Below are 25,187 nucleotides of genomic sequence, written 5' to 3' on the forward strand. Positions count from 1 at the left end.
AGGCAGCATTCCTCCTCTTCCAAACACAACGAGTTAAATTGATGCCAAAGAGCTAGATTTTGGTCCCATCAGACCACAGTGCTTTCACCCAGCTTTAAAGTCTAAAATCATTACTAGAGTATTACTTGGTGTGCAATTACAAAGATCCTCTTGACATTCTGTAAAATATATCAGCAAGTGTAATATCCTCCTATTGTTTCAAGGCATATTGCTTAGCTTATATAAAATAAATGTGCTTGTTGATACCCAGTGTTAATTAAGTGTTATATGGCAATAAATATGGTGCTTATATCACTTCTTAAAATACAAATCGATTTATAACTTTTTTGAAATGTGTTTTTCTGGATATTTTTGTTATTCTGTCTTTCACTGTTAAAATAAACTTCCCATTAAAATTATAGACTGATAACTTCTTTGTCAGTGAGTAAATGTACAAAATCAGCAGAAGATACTTTTTCCCTCACGGTATATGCAGTAAAGCATGCTTGTTACAGTATTCTTACTGTGGAATCTAAGGGGTTAATCCTCTGCATTGTTTAAAAAGGCTGTTTAAACCTGTCTTCTCTGACCCTCCCCTTCTTTCACAGTCCACAATCTCCTGATAGTACAGAGCCTTGTGGGCACTCTGCACATGCTCAGTTTGGTGTGTATTGCTACGTTTTTTTTTTTTATGGGGGGGGGGGGTGCATGTGATTGGCACAGGGCCAATCAGCACTTTTCAGACAGAGGGTCGAGGGTCATGCAGCCTCATAGGACAGTCAGAGAAGAATGAAAAGTCATCCTATGAGCTTTAACTAGACACTCATAAAAGTCATCATAATTTAGAAGACTGATATACTGTATACTGCTGATGAAAAAAGGTATTAAGCAGTTTATATTTACTAAAAGAATTGCTTTTCCATGTTCAGTGTACTGTGGGAGACCAGATATAGTGAATGCAGGGTCCTGGGTTTAGTAACATTTTGGGCTAAAATTGGTAAGTGATACGTATTTCTATTTGTAGATCGTCAAAATGTTTTAAATAAGCAGGAGTGGATGTCTACTATTAATCTATTCCTGGGAAAAAATACCTTTGGCCCTTCGCTCTGCATGTCATTTTTATACATGAAGTATAATTGCAAGAGCCTTTGGGAGCTTTTCATACACACATATATATATCATATCGGTATAGATTATTTATATTGGCTCTTGGAGACTCTTATATCCCCTGTGCCCCATCAGTGGTTCCTTCTATATGGAGTACCTGATTAGCAAAGTATACAAATAACAATTTTAAGTGGATTTATTATGTCATCAGCATCCATTATGTGTAAAATGTGTGCTTTACATACTCTGATAAGAATATATGTGATTTTTGTAGATGTATTACCTCCTATTAATTTCATGAGAAAGCAGATTTAATATCTGGGAAATAAGTGGTCTTATCCCTCATTGATCAACGGTAGATGTCTACTGCTAAGTTGTTCCTATTTATAAACATTGGCCCAATGGGATATATGGAATAATTTTTAACTAAGTGCCTGTGTAGAAAAGTGCACAAATAAAAATATTTATTACCTCCTATTCTTTTCTTGGGCAAGTAGATGTAATATCTGGGAAATATGTTGAAAAGTGGTCTCATACCTCTGCAAATAGCAGCTTGAGAATGTAAAAATTATTGAACCTGGGTATCAACAAGCACATTTATTGTATATAAGTTAAGCAATAGGCCTTGAGACAATAGGAGGATATTACACTTGCTGATATATTTTGCAGAATGCAAAGAGGATCTTTGTAATTGCACACCAAGTAATACTCTAGTAATGTCTTTAGATTTTAAATATCTTTTTTATGACCATGTTCTTAACTACTGTTACCATTAATGTTCCAGTCCCTAAATTGTTTTTTTTGTAGATGTTTGGTGTACATAAGGGTTTCTATGCTAGTCTCCACCATGCATCTTCTAGGTTCCACAGTAAACACCACTATTTCTCTGTGCCAGCTTGGTCTTCCCAAAGTCAAGATATACACTGGAGAGGGGGAAAGTCAACTTTTGTTTACCTCTTGTGACATTACAGTATAAGAGTGAGCACTGTTTTGCATAAACTGGGTGGGCTTCTTTCTGAACTATTTCAGCAAAATCATGAAATGTTGGCCAACATTTCAAATTAGCACAGATGTGTGTTTAGATACAGACAAATGGTGGCTGTGAACACATAATTTTTTTTCATCCAATTGATTATGCCAACTGATTACCTAATTGGATATCAAAAGCAATCACTTGATCCAACACCAATTGAAAGATTGTATGCATTGGTCTGTTCAAGTGCATGTCAAAAGTCGAACAGAGGCCATTGACTGTTACTGATTTACAGTAATTTTGTGCTTTTATCAACTGGAAAGACACATATAATGCCTACTTTGAGATTAAATTAATCAAATGACTGAAACAAACAGAATTTTCTAACCAAACCAATCACTTTTATCTTGTATGTAATGAAATCAGGTAAAATGGATTGAAATAGCATTAACAAATGATTTGTATAAATTAACAAAACGATTGGCTGCAAAATATTGGTATTGAAATCAGTGGAATAAAGAAAAGATCCCAACATGTGCAGCGCAGTAAGATATGTGTGTCAGGGCTGGGCTCAGCCCTTCCTTCTCTGAGCTGGCCGCTCAGCTGTCGGTTAATTGCCAGCTATTATCTCTCCACAGTGTCTCACCTGTGATTTCCTGCTCGTCAGTCATGCTTAAGCCATCCAGTCCAGATGATCTCTGCCTTCGCCTGGTCAACATCACAAAGATTCTCTCCTGCGTGCTTGTTAAAGACTTGCTTGGCTAACATTCCTTCTGGCTCCAGATCCTGCTTGCTGTTCTACTACGCTGATTCCTGGCTTCCTGACTTTCTGGCTTGTCTGTCTATCCTTTACGGTTACCGAACTTTGGCTATGTTTTGACTACGTTTGTTCTATTTACTTTTATTATTAAACAAGTGTGATTTAACTGTACTTCTGTCTCGGACTGATTTATGGTTTCTGACAGTAGGCGAAGGCCATGAATTCAGAAGATGCAGTCAATCCACTCGTTGGTAATATTTTTTCCAGATTGGATGAGCAGGATTACCGCATGGATCAGTTTGCCATGGCATTACAGATGCTCCTGAGTCACATGGCTCACCTGGAATCTCCCACTGTGGCTGCTCTGGTACAACCTGTGTTGCATTCTGTCCCTGCAGCTGCTCCAGTCTCTGTGCAGGCACCCACCTTGAGTATTACCTCTATATGTGGTATGTCTGCTTCTGCTCCGGTTCCCCAACGATTTGGGGACAATCCAGTCCAATGCAGAGGGTTTCTGAACCAGGTTGAGATATACTTTGAGATGCTGCCCCAGGCGTTTCCCACAGATAGAAGCACAGTAGGTTTCATGATATCTTTGCTTTCTGAGAGAGCCTTGGCCTGGGCAAACCCTCTATGTGAGACGCAAAAGCCCTTATCCTGAGTTAACCAGAGTTTGTGGCTTCTTTTAAAAGGGGTATTTGACGTTTCCTGCACACTCCGCTTCTGCTGCAAAGTGCCTCATGTCCATCAGAGTACGAGAACTGTTGTTGATTATGCCATTGAATTCTGTACTCTGGCAGCAGAAGTTGCTTGGAACAATGAGGCCCTCATGGCTGATTTTTCTCATAGTCTCTCGGATACCATTAAAGATGAGATATCAGCCCGAGATATACCCACTGAGCTGGAGAAGTTGATCACTTTTGCCATCCTCTTTGACTCCAGACTCAGAGAAAGACTCTCTTTTAAGGAGCGCTTTTGGAAGCCTCCTGTACATTTGTCCATGAGCTTTACAGTCCCACCCTTGCCTCCCTCACCTTTCATGCCTCCTTAGGAGGAGGGAGAGATTGTGCCTTTAATGTGGCCAGGCATATCACTTTTTGATGTCTTGTCCTACCTGTCCAGGGAATGCCCGAACCTTGAGGTCCTGTCATGGGTAATTTCCGTCCCCAGTTATCCAGAAGGATAAGCCCCTGGTTTTGATTACCCTTTCTTGGGCTGAGATGTCCGTCGAGATACAGGCTCTAAATGACTCTGGGGCTGCAGGCCTGTTCATTGATGCTGTCTTTGTATCGAAGCACTCGATTCCGCTGCATCTGCATGCCACTCCTCTTGCCAATGAGGCTCTTGAAGGGAGATCTGTACAGCCTGCCCATGTGACTCATGAGACTGTTCCGTTGTCCATGGCTGTAGGGGCTCTTCACCATGAGATAATTCAATTCCAAGTTATCTCCTCACCTAAATTTCTGCTGGTTATTGGTTATCCTTGGTTACAGAGGCACAACCCCTCTTTCGGTTGGCTTCGTGCTGGGGTTCTCTCCTGGTCACCACAATGCAGAAAGCCATGCTTTCGGAAGGTGGCTGAGGTCCTGTGCACCTCTTCACTCTCCTCCCTCCCTGAGGGGTACTGCGATTTTAGCGATGTCTTTGACAAAGGTCAAGCCGGTAGTTTGCCTCCACACCAGTCGTATGATTGCGCAATTGACCTTCAACCTGGTGACATACCCCCTCGTGGCTGGGTTTACCCTTTGTCGGTATTGTAAGTTGGAGAAGTGCGAGTTCCATTATGAACAGGTTAAATTCCTGGGTTATGTAATTTCCACTGCTGGTTTTTCGATGGACCCAGAGAAACTTTCAGTAGCCCTACAGTGGCCCCAACCTATGTATATGCCTAGGTATATGCCCTCTGCAACGCTTTCTTGGCTTTGCCAATTATTATCGGAAGTTTATTCAGAACTTCTCATCCCTGGTCAAACCCCTGACTGATATGACCAGAAAGGACGGTAACCCAGAGAGTTGGTCTCTGGACTCCGTTAAGGCCTTTCAGAGTTTCAAGGCTGCCTTTGTTTCCGTTCCTATGTTGGCACATCCTGATCCTACGTTACCCTTTTTCCTTGAGGTCAATGCTTCAGAGACTGGAGTTGGCACCCTTCTGTCTCAACGGCCTACCTCTGAGAGAGCTATGCATCCGTGTGGCTACTTTTCCAAAAAATTGTCACCTGCGGAGTGCAATTATGAGATTGGGGACAGAGAGCTATTAGCGATCATTTTAGCCCTTAAGGAAAGAGGCATCTCCTTTAAGGTACCAGTGTGCCGGTTCTCATTCTTACTGACCATAAGAATCTCACATACTTGTCTGAGACTAAACGCCTCTCACCCAGAAGGGCGCCAAGGGGTCTTTGCTTGTCAAGTTTCAATTATATTGTCTCATTCTTACCCGGTACTAAGAATGTAAGGGCTGACTCTGTCGCAACAATTTTCCTCTGCTTCCAAGATGGAGTCGGTTCCGGTTCCTGTGATTCCTCCTGATCCTATTTAGGCTGCGGGTCCCACCAGTCTCACTTCCCCTTCTTGCTGCTCAGGTCCATGCTCCTCCTGAGAAACCTTGTGACCACTGCTTTGTCCCTGAGAGTCTCCATACTGCCGTGATCCAAACTTACCATTCTCCCAAGGCTGCTGGCCACCCTGGGAAGAATCATCTCTTTTGGGCCATTTCTGTGTGTGCTCAGAGTAAGACTCCACAACACCTCAGTGGTCTTCATTCCACTTGGGCACAATTCCAGGAGGCTTTGCGACATGCCAATGATAGGTACAGTCTACATGCTGACTGCAGACGCCTACCTGCGCCTTCCTACCAGGTTGGGGAAGGGGTCTGGCTGTCATCTGGCAACCTCTGACTCCGTGTTTCCTCTCTGAAGTTGCCACCTCGGTTTATTGGGCCTTTCTGTATTCTCCACAGGATTAAACCAGTGGCTTGCGCTTTAGACCTTCCTTCTAATATGAGTGTCTCTAATGTATTCCATGTCTCCTTATTAAAACCTTTGGTCTGCAACCGCTTTACCATCTCGGTGCCACGTCTTCACCCTGTACAGGTTGAGAACCATGAAGAGTACAGTCCATTGTTGACTCCCGTAGGTTCCATGGGCACATACAATACATGGTGCATTGGAAAGGGTATGGTCCAGAGGAACGCTCTTGGGTCTCATCCTCGGACGTACATGCCCCTGTCCTCCTCCGTCACTTCCATAGACTTTTCCCCTCAAGCCTGGTGGTCCTCTGAGGGGAAGGGGTTGTTGAGGAGGGGGTACCGTCAGGGCTGGGCTCAGCCCTTCCTTCTCTGAGCTGCCAACTCAGCTGTCGGTTAATTGCCAGCTCCTTTCTCTCCACAGTGTTTTGCCTGCTGATGATTTCCTATTTGTCAGAACTGCTTATTTAAGCCCAGATCAGCCCAGCTGATCTCTGCCTTTGCCTGGTCAACATCACAGAGATTCTCTCCTGCGTGCCTGTTAAAGACTTGCTTGGCTGATGTACCTTCTGGCTCCAGATCCTGTTTGCTGTTGCACTATGCTGATTCCTGGCTTCTTGACTTTCTGAAATGTCTGAATATCCATTACGGTTACCGAACGTTGGCTATGTTTTCACTACGTTTGTTCTTTTTAATTGTATGTGTTTGTGTGCCAGAATGAGTCCTATATACTGAAAGACACAATACTTTTGGACACTAGGGCAATGCATCTCTGGTATTCCTCTGATGTCAGAATTATATTTGGAAACTGCAGTCTATGAAAAAATATTTCGATTTAAAATCTTATAACATTAAAACAGTCAATAACTATTATGATTTGTGAAACCAAAGTAACACATTTCAGAGCTGACTGCCTTTTGACATCCTTAAATTGTGTAAGTCTTGTCTATTGCCGAATATATGAAACAGTTCCACCTGCACATATGCTCACTCCTGTTCTACCCTCTCTTCCACAGTTTTCCACATAGCAGTCTCTCTTCAACAGGGCATTTCTATAACAGGGCAGACACATAGCAATTTATTACAAAGCACTTTCTCTGCCACAGCACTATTCCTCTATAATAAGGCCATCTCTTGCACTTCAGTTTTATGAAACAGGAAGATATTAAAAAAGACATGTTGTGTTTCATGAAATATGAAACATTTACAGTAGTTGATTTCCAGCTCTATTTGTGCCCAGCATATGCAATATTTATCTGAATCACATCAACCTCATTGACAGGCGACATACTTATAAATGCAGAGCTGAATATAAGTAAGTGGGAAGAGCGGAAAGGGTTGAGCGGTGTCTGTGAGGCTTTGCTAGATGGTGCTCTGTGTCACCTTCCTTCAGCTTCCTGTACTTGTGTTTTGACAGAAGAGTCACAGAAGAGAAGGAGGAGAGTGGGCTAAAGTAATAGGTTTTCAGACAGGTAACTCATTGAGAGTGAAAGGAAAAGGAAATAGGACAGTGTTAGAGAGCATTTTTTGTAAGCTTGACAAGGCTTCATAATGCTTAGCGGCTTGACACTAAAATGCTGCCAGTAAAGCCTTGCTCCGAATACCTTCTACTATTTTTAGTGCAGCAGATATAATCATTTCTTCACTTGAAGGTGATCATGAAACATGTAAAAATTAGAAAAGTCCTGTCAATCTGATTTTTCTTCAGCCTGCATAAATATTTTTTTTTTTATTTAAAGCTAACCACTTAGCTTCCAACAGCAGCCAATGCTGAGTCTACTAAATGAATAACCTTACACAAATAAATTCATATTTCATATAAACTACAACATGGTTTGCCAAGTGTGGCCATTTAACTGGTCACAAGTGTACAATAGGATGTTTGCACACACTGTATACAAACACATAAGCCATAATTTATTGGAACCAGATAGGTCAGACATTCTCTAGTTTGAGCTCATTTCACACAATCATCTTGGTTATAGGCAGCGGGTAAGTCCAGGAGAGAAGGAACCACAATGCAAAAATGTTAAAGTTGAAGTGCCACAGCCCTTAAGCACTGGTGCCATAGTCCTGGTTGACAGACATTAGCCCAGGGTGGAGAACAGATCATTAGGATCAGAAGGAGCTGTACCTTTTGGAAAAAATCTAAGCACTGGTAGGTTTAGGAGGCAAGTTTCAGAAAAGGGGATATGATGTCCAGAATATTGAAGAGGCATATACATATGCAAAGAATCAGATATTTTATTGATAAGGGATGGAGAGAGAACATTTCAGAGACAGGGACAGGAACAAACATGATTTTTGTTGTTAGTTGTAGTTTGGAACATGAAAACATTTAAAAAGGGATTAGAAAATATATACCTTCACCTTATGAAGACACTAACTATTGTGGTAAATTCGATTTTTGTACAGAATTTGTAGGCACCCACCTTAAAGGATAAGTTCAACTTTTTTTTTTCAATATAAAGTGTGGAAAAAAGTTTCGCAAAACATTACTTAGTACTTGGTGGCAAAACCCTTCTTGGTAATCACAGGAGTCAGACGTTTCTTGTAGTTGGCCACCAGGTTTGCACACATCTCAGGAGGGATTTTGTCCCACTTCTCTTCTCAAAGTCATTAAGATTTCAAGGCTGACGTTTGGTAACTCGAACTGTCAGCTCGCTCCACATATTTTAAGGTTTTAAGGTCCGGAGACTGGCTAAGCCACTCCAGAACCTTAATGTGCTTCTTCTTGAGCCACTCCGTTGTTGCCTTGGGTCATTGTCATGTTCGAATACCCATCTAAGACCAATTTTTTAATGCCCTGGCTGAGGGAAGGAGGTTCTCAATTAAGACAGTTTCACCCAGTTCTCCTCTGAATCATTGAGATGTTCATTAGCAAACTTCAGATGGGCACGTACATTTTGTTCTTGAGCAAGGGCTTGCGGGCACTGCAGGATTTCAGTCCTTCATGGCGTAGTGTGTTACCAATTGTTTTCTTGGTGACTATGGTTTCAGCTACCTTGAGATCATGGACAAGATTTTCCCGTGCAGTTCTGGGCTAATTCCTCACCGTTCTCATGACCACTGAAACTGCATGATGTATGATCTTGCATGGAGCACATGACAAAGGGGATTGACAGTTATTCTGTGTTGCCCTCTGACCAAGATTCTTGGCGATGGTCTTTTAGCCAATCCCAGCCTTGTGTAGGTCTACAACCGTGTCCCTGACATCCTTGGACAGCTCTTTGGTCTTGGCCATGGTGGAGAGATTGGAATCTGATTGATTTATTGCTTCTGTGAACAGGTGCCTTTTATACAGATAACAAGCTGAGATTAGGAGCACTCCCTTTAAGAGAGTGCTCCTAACCGCAGCACATTACCTGTATAGAAGACACCTGGGAGCCAGAAATCTTGCTGATTGATAGGTGATCAAATACTTATTTCACTTATTAAATACAAATCAATTTATAACTTTTTTAAATGTGTTTTTTTGGGTATTTTTATTATTAAGTCTCTCACTGTTAAGATAAACCTACCATTAAAATTATAGACTGATCATTTGTTTGTCAGAGGGCATATGTACAAAATCAGCAGGGGATCAAACACTTTTTCCCCTCACAGTAGCATTAATGTACTTATCTTGCAAAAACAAAACAGCTTTTCATTTATTCTACACATGCTTACCTCACTGTCTTATGGATGTTTCACAACACTGCTCGATTATTTGTGCCTTGCTTCCTGGACAGACTTTAGGTCATGGCACAGGAAGGCGTTGACAAGCTGATCTCATTAGCACACACTCTGCATACCCTCAGCTGGTCAACTCCTTCCTGTGTCATGACCTAAAGGTGTCCAGGAAGTAAGACAGAAGTAATCAAACAGTGTTTTGAAAGCCATTTTATTTTTTGCAAAAGAAGTACATTAACGCTATCTTGGTACATGGGGAAATGGAATTTAGAAAAAAAAGGTGAACTTAGCCATTAAGATTTGCTCATTGTGTTTACCTGAGTTCACTTTTATCTATGTATGCCAGCACACTTTCTATATCGAGATGTGACCACTCATTTTACATTGATGATGCCAGAGATCCATGAAAGTGTTTTTCTTAATTTGCTCAGGCTCCTTATTTAAAGTGTTTGTTACCCCAATATATAATATTCCTGATACAGTGGTGTGAAAAAGTGTTTGCCCCCTTCCTCATTTCCTGTTCCTTTGCATGTTTGTCAGACTTAAGTGTTTCGGAACATCAAACCAATTTAAACAATAGTCAAGGACAACACAAGTAAACACAAAATGCAATTTGTAAATGAAGGTGTTTATTATTAAAGGTGAAAAAAAATCCAAACCATCATGGCCCTGTGTGAAAAAGTGATTGCCCCCCTTGTTAAAACATACTATAACTGTGGTTGTCCACACCTGAGTTCAATTTCTCTAGCCACACCCAGGCCTGATTATTGCCACACCTGTTCACAATCAAGGCATCACTTAAATAGGAGCTGCTTGACACAGTAAGGTCCACCAGAAGATCCTTAAAAGCTACACATCATGCCGAGACCCAAAGAAATTCAGGAACAATTGAGAAAGAAAGTAATTGAGATCTATCAGTCTGGAAAGGGTTATAAAGCCATTTCCAAAGCTTTGGGAATCCAGCGAACCACAGTGAGAGCCATTATCCACAAATGGCGAAGACATGGAACAGTGGTGAACCTTCCCAGGAGTGGCCGGCCGCCCAAAATTACCCCAAGAGCGCAGCGACGACTCATCCAAGAGGTCACAAAAGACCCCACAACAACGTCCAAGGAACTGCAGGCCTCACTTGCCTCAGTTAAGGTCAGCGTTCATGCCTCCACCATCAGGAAAAGACTGGGCAAAAATGGCCTGCATGGCAGAGTTCCAAGGAGAAAACCACTGCTGAGCAAAAAGAACATCAAAGCTCGTCTCAATTTCTCCACAACACATCTTGATGATCCCCAAGACTTTTGGGACAACATTCTGTGGACCGATGAGACAAAAGTGGAACTCTTTGGAAGGTGTGTGTCCAAGTATATCTGGCGTAGAAGGAACACTGCATTTCATAAAAAGAACATTATACCAACAGTAAAATATGGTGGTGGTAGTGTGATGGTCTGGGGCTGTTTTGCTGCTTCAGGACCTGGAAGACTTGCCGTGATAAAAGGAACTGTGAATTCTGCTGTCTACCAAGAGATCCTGAAGGAGAATGTCCGACCATCTGTTCGTGTACTCAAGCTGAAACGAACTTGGGTTCTGCAGCAGGACAATGATCCTAAACACACCAGCAAGTCCACCACCGAATGGCTGAAGAAAAACAAAATGAAGACTTTGGAGTGGCCTAGCCAAAGTCCTGACCTGAATCCTATTGAGATGTTGTGGTATGACCTTAAAAAGGCCGTTCATGCTCGAAAACCCTCTAATGTAACTGAATTAGGACAATTCTGCAAAGATGAGTGGGCCAAAATTCCTCCAGGACGCTGTAAAAGCCTCATTGCACGTTATCGCAAACGCTTGGTTGCAGTTGTTGCTGCTAAGGGTGGCCCAACCAGTTATTAGGTTTAGGGGGCAATCACTTTTTCACACAGGGCCATGATGGTTTGGATTTTTTTTCACCTTTAATAATAAACACCTTCATTCACAAATTGCATTTTGTGTTTACTTGTGTTGTCCTTGACTATTGTTTAAATTGGTTTGATGTTCCGAAACACTTAAGTGTGACAAACATGCAAAGGAACAGGAAATGAGGAAGGGGGCAAACACTTTTTCACACCACTGTATGTGCCTGTTGTACCATGTATTTGTATAAAAAAGGATCATTGTCCTCTTAATATTGCTTTCTTGGTGTGAAATCTCTGGTGTTCCTGCAAGTCCCTCTGCTTTCCTATTAAAAACTGACCACACTAACAGGAGAACAGAGCGTGGTCAATTCTCTAGCTATGCTGGGAACTCAGCCTGCTCTCCTCTAATAATCAGATTTGTCCTGACACACCTTTCACTGGGACAATCATTGTCCTGTTGCTTTTCCTCCCACCAGCTCTTATGCGGTCTAGAACAGAAGGAATGTGATCACTTATAAAAAAGGAAAAAAAGGTATGTATATATATATTTTTTATATCGATACACAAACGTTTTGCATTTTATTTCTATTTTAAACGTAATGGGTTATTCTACAAAGTGATCATTTACAATTACTTTAAGCTTATTATTGTTTTATAACTTTTACACTAATGTGTGCTTGGATTGTAAACTGTGAGCTATGCATACCATGCTTGAACTTTCTTTTCTAAAATCTTTAATAAAAAAATGTTGATGATAAAAAAGAATAAAGCAGAACAGTAAGCTGAAAAAAATAAAGAAATGCACCCACTTTGCGCTCATGTGTCACCTGGTTTCTCAAAAAAAAAAAAAAAATCAAAAATCAAAACACCAGCTGTTTTATTACAATAAATATGTTTAAATGTAGCATGTCACACTATCTGCACTTTAAATGTTTAATATAATGTATGCTGTGGTGGAACTGACATCTTCAATTGTTATTTACAAATGGAGGTATATAGAGATTGGAGGGGTCCTGTATGGTGGCAACTTACCAACCAAGGTGCTTATTAACTAGTAAGTTTGCATTTGTTTATTCCTGGTAGGGGACACAGAAAGCTTTCCTGTTCACTGAGGTGGAAGAGGTTCTCAAGCACTGCAAACCTGGTCAGATGTGTACTCCAAATGGTTCGATTTTTGAGTGGGATGTTTCCCACTTTTATGGCGAATGACATATTGAAGGAGGACCTATCTCCAACCTTAAAACTCTTATATATATATATATATATATATATATATATATATATATATACATACATACACACTATATTGTCAAAAGTATTGGGATACCTGTTTTTACAGGCACATGAACTTTAATGTGGATGTAATCCTGATTCATGAAATTTGAGCTGGGCACATATATCGGCAGTGTTTTCTTATCTCTCATCAAAGTCCTATGGCTTTCTCCTGCTCAGTTCTTCTGTTATCAGCATGATAACTTATGACAAGTTCTCAGTCAAATGTGATAAAGACCAGCCTGAATTTTTAGTCAAAACTTCTTTCTAAGTCCGCCGGACTTTTGGAAAGAAAAAGTCAGCCAGAACCCACACACGGGAGGATTGCCCGACAGACTCTGGTCCGCAGGACCAAGTCCGCCGGATAGTCCGATCGTATGTACGCGGCATAAGAAGTTATGGAAAGGAGTCTTTTTTAACTCAGAATCAGAATACTTTATTAATTTCATAGGGACTGGCCTTCCCATACTGAACCTTATTCTTCTTTGGCTGAGAAAGATGAGTTTTCTTACCCCACATGGCATCCTTTTAATGGCATTCAGAGGAGTTTTGAAAAGAGGCATCGTCTCCCAAAGGGCTTGTGTCATTAATACTTGTTACGCACAGATTTTATGAGCTTTGCTAAAGCTCATCTCCGGGGAAAGTAAAAATCTTTCCTTGCAGTGTGGCTGCCTTCACACTGCAATGGGTTAAATTCTTGTTAAAGTCTAGGGAACCAGGTAAAAAAAACTTTTCTTACTGGCAAAAGTGATAGACTGGTCCTATAGCTTCAAGATGGTGTGCACTGCATCAATAAGAGCTAAAATGGTGTTAGCTTTGACAATATAGCAGAAGATTGCAACTCCTCAGAGGCAGGCTTTTCCAGAAAGGACTGTAGAGATTCAGCATTAGGCCGCGTACACACGCGCGGACTGTTGGCCCAACCTTGTCCGCTGAACAGTGTTTGGGCGGACAGTCCGCTCGTGTGTGGGCTTTCAGCGGACAGTTTCAGCGGACAGTTGGACGGACAAGGTTTTACGGAAATTCCGAAAAACTGTCCGCTGAAACCTTGTTTCAACGAACAGTCCGCCCGTGTGTAGGCTTGTTCGTCAAACAAAGTTCCGCGCATGCTCAGAAAGGATTTTCAAGCCGAAAGTTATAATGCAGTGTATAGGACGTCGTATTTTGCGTCCCGTCGTACGTGCCGTTCACGTCATCGCGCACGGTTTCAGCAAACTGTTCGTTCGTCGTGTGTGGCCATGTCCGTCCATGCTAAGTTTGAGCGGACTGTTCGCTCAAACTGTTGGACGGACAAAGTTGGGCCAACAGTCCGCGCGTGTGTACGCGGCCTTAGACAAAGTCTTGGCAGCTGATAGCTCAATGGCCACTAAAGTTATGGCCAAATCAGATATGACATTTCCAACGGAAGATGCAGATGCGCGCTTGTGGCCTCTGCTTGTGGCCTCTGCATTCAGAGTCAGAGAACATCTGTGCTATTTGGCCCATAAAGTCATGAATAACTGCAGTAAAAATCCTCACTGGACAGCATGGAGAAGTTGGCCATGCCTGACGGAGCTAAGGAAAAGTCTCAAGATGGGAGAAGGATTCTAGGTTGTAAAAGTTGGCTACATTCGTAGGCAAGCTTCAAGCAGTACCAGAGCAGTTAGTGGAGTGTAATTTAGGGGTACCTGGTACAGGGGAACTGTCCCCCTGTGTCTATAAACAGGCATGTTGCAAACCCAAAGTGGAAAGGCAATGTAGCTCAGGGTGCTGGATAAGGTCTCGGGTACTCACAAACCCAACTACTAGTAGCAGGTGTAGTGTCAGATGGCCACCGTTGACAAGGTCATATTTGATAGGCAGTAGGAACAGACCGAGGATTACCGAGTTCCACATGGTTCTTTCAAGCAGGCGCAGCAATGGGGAGATGCTGGGGAGATTACTCAATGCAGGAGAGAGTTTGCGAAGCATACGCCGACAACAATCTACCCATTGTATGATGTCACAACTCAATCCCTCAGATTCATCAATCGACAGTATGACATTTTAGGGTGCCTAGTGGTCCAATTTAAGAGGTAACTTCCAGTGCTCAACCTACTACAATGCAATATAGAATATATCTCTACTCCACTCTTTAAATATAAAAAAAAATGCACAAAACAAAAAAATGCACAAAGCAAAAATTTGAACTATTACATAAATCCTAACTAATGCAGCTTCAGTATTACCCCATCCAACATTTCATTAAATGATGAATACCAATATCAAACACACTGTGCAGCACTATAGATACAAATAATCACATCAAACAAAATCATATATGGTCACACCACAGTGGTCATCTGTTCACATATTCAACATAAACCATGGGTCTTCCGTAGTTTGAGGATCCCTGACAAACTGTCAAGTATTCTCAAACATAGAATAAAGTTTTTTTTTTAAATAAGTCTACTTCATTGAATAAATGAACATCCAATCTTCACAGTGCGCTATGTGATTTTTTTTCATCCACACTTTTAATCTGTGCTTAAAAAAGGTGCACTGTGGAATTTGAATAAATAATTTAGATTTGGGGCTTAAATGTGTTCCCAAGAGATATTTTAATAAGTTTGAAATATATACAGACACTGGGAATTGAACCTCAAGAAGCATTTTTTATCTATTCCATTGGACCCTAGAAAAAGGGAGGTATCAGCCAGAGAGAGGTTGAACAGAGGACTAAAGAATAAATTCCTGTCCAATCCACCTTTAAATATTAAGCATATTGAAGAAATTTTTAAAGGTTTAGTTTTGCGAGATTTGGAAAATGTATTGGTGAGAAAATAAACCAACCCCTAGTATTTAACTAGAGGGATTGAATAATTAGAGAAAATGAATGATATTATTGTGCATCCAGCAGATAAGGGGGGGGGGTGTTGTCATGGATAAGGAAGTCTATAATGGAGGAGGAATAAGTATGTTATCAGATGGGGATATGTATCAAAAGGTAAATAGAGACCCCACAAGGGAGTTTAATAGGGAATTAAAATCCCTGGTAACAGAAGGCTATAACATGGGAATAATTGCTAAGAAAAGTATATAATTAACTCCAAGTATAAGCCAGATCCCCATACGTTTGATGTGATTAGCTGTATTTATAGCGTTGTACAGTGGAGATTGATATTGGTAATCATAAAGTGAGTTTTTGGAGGCAGGGCCAGCATCAGATTAACATAGAGGCTATTGGAGCTGCAGCTCCAGACCCCTACCATAATATCGGCCTAATACAGACATAATTACCGGCTGGCCACTACATTGCCTTGCAGAAGTTGCAGGCACCAGACAGACAGTGTGCCAGCGGCCGCTACATACATTGTCTTGCAGTTGCTAAGAACGCTGCACTGCATAGCCTCTGTACCAGTGCACTGAGGCTGAGCAAACTCCTCCCCTTGAAGTCCAGCACACTTCTCTGTCATGTGGAGCTTGAAATCCCTGCCGCCGCTGCAAGCAAGGAGGAGAAGCGCTATACAAAAAGTACAATAACTACAAGTAAGCTCTGCCTCTGAATGGGGCTGGGGAAGTTGGGCAGATAAGTTGTACTGGCTGAAGCGGGTTAACTTTTTGGGAGGGTGGGGGATGCTATCAGTGCAGCTCATCAGTGCCTCCTAGGCCTATCAGTGCCCATTAGTGCAGCTCATCAGTGCCACCTATCAGTATCAGTGCCACCTATCAGTGCAGCTCATCAGTGCTACCTGTCCGTGCCACCTATCAGTGTTCACCAGTGCAGCTCATCGGTGCCACCTATCAGTGTCGCATATTAGTGCTGCCTCATGAGTGCCGCATATTAGTGCTGCCGTATCAGTGCCCATAAGTGCCGCATATCAGTGCAGCTCATCAGAGCCCATCAGTGCCACTTATCAGTGCCCAGAAGTGCTGCCTATCAGTTCCCATGAGTGCAGCTTATCAGTGCCACCTATCAGTGCCAGTGCCACCTATCAGTGTCCATCAGTGCAGCTCATCAGTGCCCCCATCAATGCTGCCTATCAGTGCCACCTATAAGTGCCCATTAGTGCTGCCTCATCAGAGCCTATCAGTGCAACCCAATAGTGCTACCTCATCAGTGCTGCTTATCAGTGCAACCCATTAGTGCTGCCTCATGAGCGCCACCTATCAGTGTAGCATCATCAGTGCACATGAGTGAAGAAGAAAAATTACTTATGTGCAAAATGTTATAACAAACTAAAAAAACGTTTTTTTTTAATGTTTAGCAAAAAATTTAAAACTCAATGGTGTTTAAACACCACCAAAAGATAGGTGTATTTGTGTGAAAAAAAATAGTAAAAATGTCATAAGGGTACAGTGTTGCAGAGAAATAGTTTCAATAGGTTTCTGTTTTGACACTTTAACCGCTTCCTGACCGGTGCACGACGATGTTTGTCAGCAAAATGGCACGGACAGGCAAATGGGCGTACAGGTACATCCCTTTGAATTTGCCGCCGTGCCATCGCATGCGTGAGTCTGACCGCAGGTCCCGCAGCCTCGATCACCGTGGGGATACCGCGATCGACTCACGGGGAGGAAGAAGGGGGAGATGCCGATGTAAACAGAATCTCCCCATTCTGCCTAGCAACAAGTGACACTGATCTCTGCTCCCTGTGATTGGAGCAGAGATCAGTGATCTGTAAAACACAGCCATGCCCCCCACAGTTAGAAACACACCCCTAGGACACACTTAACCCCTACACTGCCATCTCCTAGTTAACCCTTTCACCGCCAGTGTCATTTAGACAGGAATCAGTGCATTTGTATAGCACTGACTGCCGTATAAATGACAATGGTCCCAAAAATGTGTCAAAAATGTCTGATGTGTCCGTCATAATGTTGCAGTCACAATAAAAATTGTCACATGACCACGCAATCGTCAGTTAAAGCGACGCAGTGCCGAATCTGAAAAAGTGCTCTGGTCTTAAGCCAGCAAAATGGTCCAGTCCCAAAGTGGTTAATGTTAATTTAAATATTTAATATGTTTTAACAAAAAATTGTTTGCGTCTTCATTTAATTTATTTCCATAAAAAGTCCCACCAAAATCCTCAGCACCAGGCCCATGATGTTCTTAATCAGGCCCTGGGCAGGGCAAGTGTTCATGGAACATCATTGGTTCTGGAACTGGAACCACTTTGTGGCTAACCTGTACTAGAAAAGGTTCAGTAAATTGCCTGAAGCAGATCCTAGTGCTGGAGATCATTTCCAGGCCAACCTCGCAACATCCAGTCCAGCAGCATCTGGTATGTAAAGGCCAGCTCAAGTAGTGATGGCCTACAATGTTTTTGTTTGCCTCTGTCCAATTTTCCTGTAGTCGGCAGTATAACCCAAAAATTTCTCTGTGAGGAGATTTTTATTGCCAGAAAAAGAATATATGCATACTTATTCTGAAACAATGAAAATAATAGCAGATAAAAATGATAGAACATTTTGAACTAAAGCTGAATATAATTAGGTTCCAATGTAATAAGTCTGAATATTTATTCAACAACACATTCATCTATAAAGATTATTTTTCATTATACCAACAACATGATTCATTTCAGTTCACTATCAATCGGGAATGTGACCTTTATATCTAATAATCCTTTATTTAACCTTCTGCTGTACATAAATATTGAAATGTACCATCACAGTATGATAGGCTTGCAAACGATCAAAATCATTTTTGGATTTTTATATAATTTCCAAGTATGCAGAAAATGTTCCAATTAAATGTGTCTCAGAGTCTAAGATGAGAAGCTCTTTTTTGCATTTGAATACTAGCAGCAGAAGGGAAAGTGATGAAGAATGTGCAGGGAAGACAGAATTGTGTTGCAGTTTTAATTCACAGCAGGATGAATAATTTTATCCTGCAATTTATATAATTATATCTGGCCTAAAACAAGCATTGAATCAATACAATATTATCTATGTTTAGACCCCATAATTAAAATGAAGCCCACAGTGCAATAAAGTGCCTAGAACTGTAAGAAAGTAAAATCAAAGTTCTAAAAGTAAAGCTTGTTAACATAGAATACATAAAGAAATTATATTGTTTTACTTTAGGGAGGGGGGACGGGGTCCCCAACTTAGTTTCAGATTTCATTGGCATTCACCAAAACAGGTTACGATAATTACTTAAAGAGGAAGTAAACCCTTACAAACCACTTTGACCTACAGGTAAGCCTAGATTAAGGCTTACCTGTAGGTCCAAGAAATATCTCCTAAACCTATATGGTTTAGGAGATATTTGCCCGAAAACGGGCACTGCTGTCTACGGCGCATGCGCCGTAGACAGCGGCGCGCAGGCGCACTAAACGCGGCAGTTCCAAGAATGGAGCTGCCGCATTTGTCGACTCCCGTGCGCATGCGCGGGAGTGACGTCATCGCGGCTTTGCCGAATGACAGCGGCGGAGCTGCGAGACGCCACTCCCGTGCGCATGCGCGGGAGTGACGTCATCGCGGCTTCGCCGCTGTCATTCGGCGGAGCTGCGAGACGCCACAAGCAAGATGGATGCGGCGGACTACAGGGGACAGCGGCGACTTCGCTGGCTCCTGTGTCAGGTAAGTGACACATAATGGGCTACTATGCGATGCATAGTAGTCCATTATGCTTTACCTTTGCAGGGAAAAAAAGAGGAAGTAAACTCATCAGGGTTTACTTCCTCTTTAAGGCAGAATTACACCTAAAGCCACATACACACTATCAGTATTTCTGCTGAGTTTTTCCTTCAGGTTTACCAAAACCATGTAGTGCAAGGGCCTGCCTGATTGCATACAAATTGAAACTCCTAAGGTTTGACCTCATATTATATGGTTTTGGTAAATCTGAAGGAAAAACTCAGCAGAAAAACTGATAGTGTGTATGGGGCTTTACACTAACTAGGTTTAAAAATGTCCCCTCCACCCCTCTGATACCTGTGCTGCCTAACCTGTGAAATGTGAAAAAATAAAATGTTTATACTATATATTTTCAGCCCAATCTGGTCTGTTGACTTGATCCCCTGTGTCAGTGAGTGTCAGCTGCAGGGGAGAGATGGGAGCTCTCGACAATGGCTGTGAATTCCGGGAGCCATGATGTCAATCACAGGTCCCATGTCCCAATCATTGTCTGAGATCCCCCTCTTCCCATGTAGCAGCCACTGAATGACCCAGGTGACCCGTAACTGCGGATCACATGACCAGACCGGAATTGGCTGAAAACAGGCAAGCATACACATTATTTTCTTTACACAGGTTAGGCAGCAAAGGGAGACGGAGGGATGAGGGGACATTTTTAAACAAAGTGTTAGGCAGGAATTCTACTTTAACAGCTGTTGTTATGGAGTTTCCATCAGAACATATATTTTAGTATACAACTAAATTGTTTGGATATTTTTTTTATACATACTATTGTTTCTTTAACCTCCCTGGCGGTACGATTATTTCGGATTTTAGGTGCTAAAAGCGGTACCATTATTTTGCATGAAAATTTGGCGTTTTATATTGTAGTCCTGCAATTCTTAGGAATAACTCACTTAAATTTGTCCAAACCAGAGTCTAGCAGACATCCCGGGTATAATAAAGTTTGAAAAATGAAATCATAAATTATAATATAATAAATAATTATAAATAATTGTACCAAATAATAATATAACAATAATAAAAATTATTCAATAATGTAATCAAATCAAAAACACTGAAATTTGCTCAGTTGCAGAATTGTCACTGTCATTACTTTTCAGTATTTGATGACGGATCTCCCCACAAATCGCTATCGCTCAATTCTGCGAGTGATTCTAATTTATTATCGCTGTTTTCTAGCTGGTCTAAAACCATTTTTGATGTAAAATGACAGTTTGGTTGCTATGGACAATCTCCAGTTTCCAGGCATAAAGAACAGTTTTTATTACATAAAACTGCATGCAGAACACTGGGCAGACCACTAGGGACAACGGGGATGTGAAATATTTACATACAGCAATGTAATCTGTAAGATTACATTATACTGTATGTTTACTGTTTGTTTCACTTTTTGAATTTGGCGCCGATCTCCGTCCCCGTGCGTCGCAACGCTCGCAGGGCACGGAGATCGGCGATGTAATGCATCGAGCGAGACACGGCTCGCTCGTACAGCGGGGAGACAACGCTGGATCCGAGGGAGAAGGTGAGTAAACATCCTCCTGGATCCAGCGATGCAGTCCCGAGTCTGGCTCGGGGATACCGCTTTTGGTATGAAAATTCCACCCCGAGCCAGACTCTGGAATACCGTCAGGGGGGTTAAAGCAGTATTAACCTCAAAAGCAGGAGTTTGGCTTGAATATGTTAGTGTATCTAGATCTGCTAGAACATCTAACACTCCCCTCCTCCCAGACTGACAGTGCTGCTGTTCAAAGGTGGCCCTGTGCTCATTCATCCAGAGTGGACACACTCTTAAGGCCCCGTTCATACCTATCTGAATTAGATGTCCAATTCGCAGGACATTTTAAAATACTTTCATTAGAATGAGGCTGGTTCACATATGTGCGTTGCATTCGCACTGCGCATTGCCCGAAAAAAGTGTGCTTTTTCTGGGCATTGCGGTGCAAATTACAAGCACATTATATTCTATGGGAATGCATCTGATTCGCAGATGCATTCCATTCTGAACACAAATTATTTCCCCTCCTTACTACACCTCCCCCTTCTCCCTGCTCAGCTGATCCACAGATAGAATGGAGAGGCACCGCTGAACAGCTGTTTTTTCTCTTTGCAGAGAAAACGGAGCTGGAATTCGCACCGGACTGGTGTGAACCCAGCCTTATACAGGAATTTGTACTAGCCAAACAGATGTGCTGCAATTAATTAATGACTTTTCTGGCTTTGGGTTTAATACAGCTTTAAGGAGCCTTTTATCCTACCACAACCAAAATGATGTAGCTCTTTGTACATAAGAAGATATCTTTTATATTTCAGTAAAGAATGAGAAGGATCTGCTAGACACTTTAAAGTGAACATAGCATTTGACTATGCAGGGCAGAAAGAACAGGTTCACTTTAATGCTGGTTTGTGCAATTGCAGAAATGCCCAATATATTTCCAAAAGTAGTATGTGGGCACATTACTATTACAACTATATAAGCTTGTTGGACATCCAATTCTAAAACTGTGGGTATTATGGAGTTTCCTTCCCCCTCCATTGCATCTACAAAAGTCTCCATTCTTCTAGGAAATGCTTCCGCTACAATTTTGAGTAGACCTGTAGGGATTTGTGCCCATTTAGCCAAAAGAACATTTGTGAGGTCAGTTACTGAACATGGACTAGAACACCTGGCTTGCAATCAATGGTCCAATTTATCTCAAAAGGTTTTTTAAAATGGTCAAGGTGAGGTTTTTGGTCAGGTCATTTGAGTTACCCACACCAAACTCACCAATGTACGTCTTTAGGGACCTGGCTTTGTACAATGAGATACACTAATGCTAGAAAAAAAAATTGGTACAAAGTGTTGCCACAAGGTTGAGAGTGCACATTTGTCTGAAAATGTCTTGCTGTGCTGTAACATGAATAGTACCAGTACTCACTTTTGGCCATATGTAAGATGTGATGGGTAGATATCTACAAACTTTTGGCTATGTTATGTGCATTCCCTTAGCTCCACGTAGAAGTGAGAAAAAGAAGCCCTGTGCAAACTTCAAATTGTAACTTGGAGCTTAGGGGGGCTAAGCTCTCTATCTCTTGCCACCCCCCATGATGCACTGGGTCATGTTGCTAAGCTTCAGAGCTGACATGTTGAACACCATGCCAACCAATAGCTAGAAGTACCCTAGGTGAATGGAGATGTGAATGAGTTAAAGGAACCAACTTTAAGCAGCTGTGGGAGACAGTTTTAAAGTGAATCTGTTGCTGTGCCCTACATGGTTGTCCCACATCATTATGGTAATGATTACCATTTACCTATACTTTTTTTGGACTTTTTTTGACAAGTGCACAGTGAACGAGATTTCATTTTTTTATGAACAATCCTTAACAGATCACACAGATTTTAAAGCATGCTTAATCTTTTAATTCAGTGCGTTATTATTAATTATTTAAGAACTCCTCCACTACTCAGCTTTTACTAATGATATTTACATTTCTTAAATTGCTACCTACTGTATAAACATGTAGCACTTGGATGACCTTACTCGAGAGAAATCGGTATTATTACAGTGGCCATGGAAATAAACATCTTTTCCTTTTCTCGTCATTTTCATTGTTTCTCTTATACAATTTTTATACAAGTGAATGTTGCAGACTTTCCTTTCACCATAATCAGTATCTTGCCATAAAAAGATTTTACAATTAGTTATGAACACTCCCATGAGCTAAGATATCAAGGCTACAGACAATATAAAAGTCTCATTAAACCAGAACACAACAGGAACAGTAAATTGGAAAAAAAAGTGAACAGCACAGATAAATATAATCTATTTGTAACATTTCTTAGTATGTGTTTTTTCAGTATATGGAGAAACATGGTTCAGCCAGTGACAAGTAGCTCCACGGTGACAAGCACTTTGTTACAATTACCAGGGAAAAATTATATGTGCTAGTTAGTTATCAGAAAGAAATACACAGAAAACAGCTACATCGTTTCTGTCACTAGCAGTTGCTAAGGAGAAGGTCAATGGTCTGTTCACACCTGTATCTTCTGTAAATTACACTTAACAATGCACTTACTGTTGCTGGAGAGGCGCGGGTTGTGTGACTAACAGAATGGCCTGAGTTTTCCATGGAGTTTCCAATTAGGTAAGTTCCACCAGAGCTGCTAATGATTTGTCCTCCAGAGACCCCCATCTGAATTGCTCCAGTGCCCACCATGTTGTGAGATGAGACCACGGTGGTCACTTGTGCAGATCCACCCTGGGTGTCAAAGTAACTTCCCCCTGTGTTCTGGCTGTACATCTGAGTTTCTGTGTAAGGGTATGTTGTTGTCCGGCTTGAGGAAAAGAAAAAAAAAGAACAAACATAAATCATTACATTGAACTTAATGATAATAATATACAGGGGTTTATTTACTAAAGCTGGAGAGTGCAAAATCAGTCTCACTTTTGCAGGGAAACCAATCAGCTTCCAGGTTTTATTGCCAAACCTAATTGAACAAGCTGAGGTCAGAAACTGATTGGTTTCTCTGCAGAAGTGAGACTGATTTTGCACGCTCCAGCTTTATTAAATAAACCCCATTATGTTGCTAGCTTTTATGTCAATTAGTTTCAAATTCTTTGGTGCTATTTAATTGTTGCATTCTAAAATACAAAAAATATCCCAGGAATTAATTGAGCGGGGGTGTCAGGTCACCTTGAGGCGAGGTGATAGATGCACACTGTAGGGATCAGGAGTGCACCGCAAGGTTGTGGACCCTACGGCTGACTGCTGCAGACGGGAGACAGATCCCACTGGGGTTAGAGCGTAAGATTCCCTGGGGCGCAGAGTCTAAGAGCCAGCAGGTGTTCACCAGTGCCTCTAGTGGTGAGGATGGACTTGGCTGCAACTAGCTCCAGGTCGCAACCCCCAGGGTCCCCCAGCTCACACCCACAGTAGGCAACAGGAGGATAGGAATAGTGAGGGACAAAGCCAAGGTCGGGGCCACAAGCAGACAGGAATAGTCAGGGACACGCCAAAAGGTCAGGATCACAGGCAAACAGGGATCGTCAAGGACACGCCAAAGTCGGTAACAGAAAACAACAGAAGAGCACACGGCAGGTAACAGGAATCTAACACACAAAGGTTGATCAGCAGGGCTGGCCTGCAGTGCACAGGTTAATATAGAGCTCTCTGATAGGAGCTAGGGTGGAGTCATGCCAGAGGATGGATTACAAAAGCAGACAGGTGAGGGTCGGATGGTCTCTAGATGAACACATGGGAACAGGTAAGCAGACAAACTATTGCATAACCATGACAAGGGGTTTGACATGGACCAGTGGGGTAGAGAATTGGAAGGCTTGATGATCAAGAAAAAATAATTCAGGTCTTTATTAAAAAAAATAACTTAAAAATTCTCCAAATGAATGGCTGTGTAGATCACAATTCAAGCCGGTAGCTTTGCAGCATATTCACAACATCCTCTTTGTATCTGAATGTACTCAATTATCCAAATAAGTTGTATCATATTCAATACAATTTAACACTGGCCACTGGCTTGTACATTATTAAATAAGAAAGCTTTATTCTGCAAGCAAGAGAAAAATGGAAGTCCCTGAACCATAATTAACTCCTCTTGTGAATGATAATTGAAAACCATAAATAAGTTGCTCTCGGTTTCATTATTACATTATAAATGACATCCCCTGTTAATTTTCATGACCTCAAGCGCAGTTATGAGTCCTGCTCTGCATGTGAGTACAAAGCCATTGACAAGTCTTTATTCTCTACTTCATGGTGATGAGGAATAGGTCATCTCTACGTTTTGCAACCTGTAGCTAGAGAGTGCAAGTACAACCTTTATATTCATGGCAGCTATGTACAAACACATAAAGAGCTGTGTGCGCAGCTGTACATGATTCATGTGCATGATGTGTCCGACTGGTTCTTGGAACATTACTAAATTAGCTGAACATCTGCCACCCAAAAGCCAGATTTAACAAAGTCATGTTTTGTCAT

At 41.6% G+C, this 25,187-nt stretch overlaps 1 protein-coding gene across 4 annotated transcripts in view; it reads right to left on the reverse strand.

Annotated features, from left to right (window-relative positions):
- RFX3 (regulatory factor X3) overlaps positions 1–25,187 on the reverse strand; it is a 456,270-nt gene that overhangs the window by 130,955 nt on the left and 300,128 nt on the right. For all 4 annotated transcript variants that reach the window (XM_077475023.1, XM_077475024.1, XM_077475022.1 and 1 more), the window contains one exon: positions 23,268–23,526. In XM_077475023.1, the coding sequence (XP_077331149.1) occupies positions 23,268–23,526 (259 nt within the window). The remainder of the gene's footprint in view (positions 1–23,267; positions 23,527–25,187) is intronic.

Source organism: Lithobates pipiens, unplaced genomic scaffold (genome assembly GCF_037356315.1).
Source record: "Lithobates pipiens isolate NorthernLeopardFrog02 unplaced genomic scaffold, aLitPip1_a1.2 Scaffold_13, whole genome shotgun sequence".
Lineage (NCBI taxonomy): Eukaryota > Metazoa > Chordata > Amphibia > Anura > Ranidae > Lithobates > Lithobates pipiens.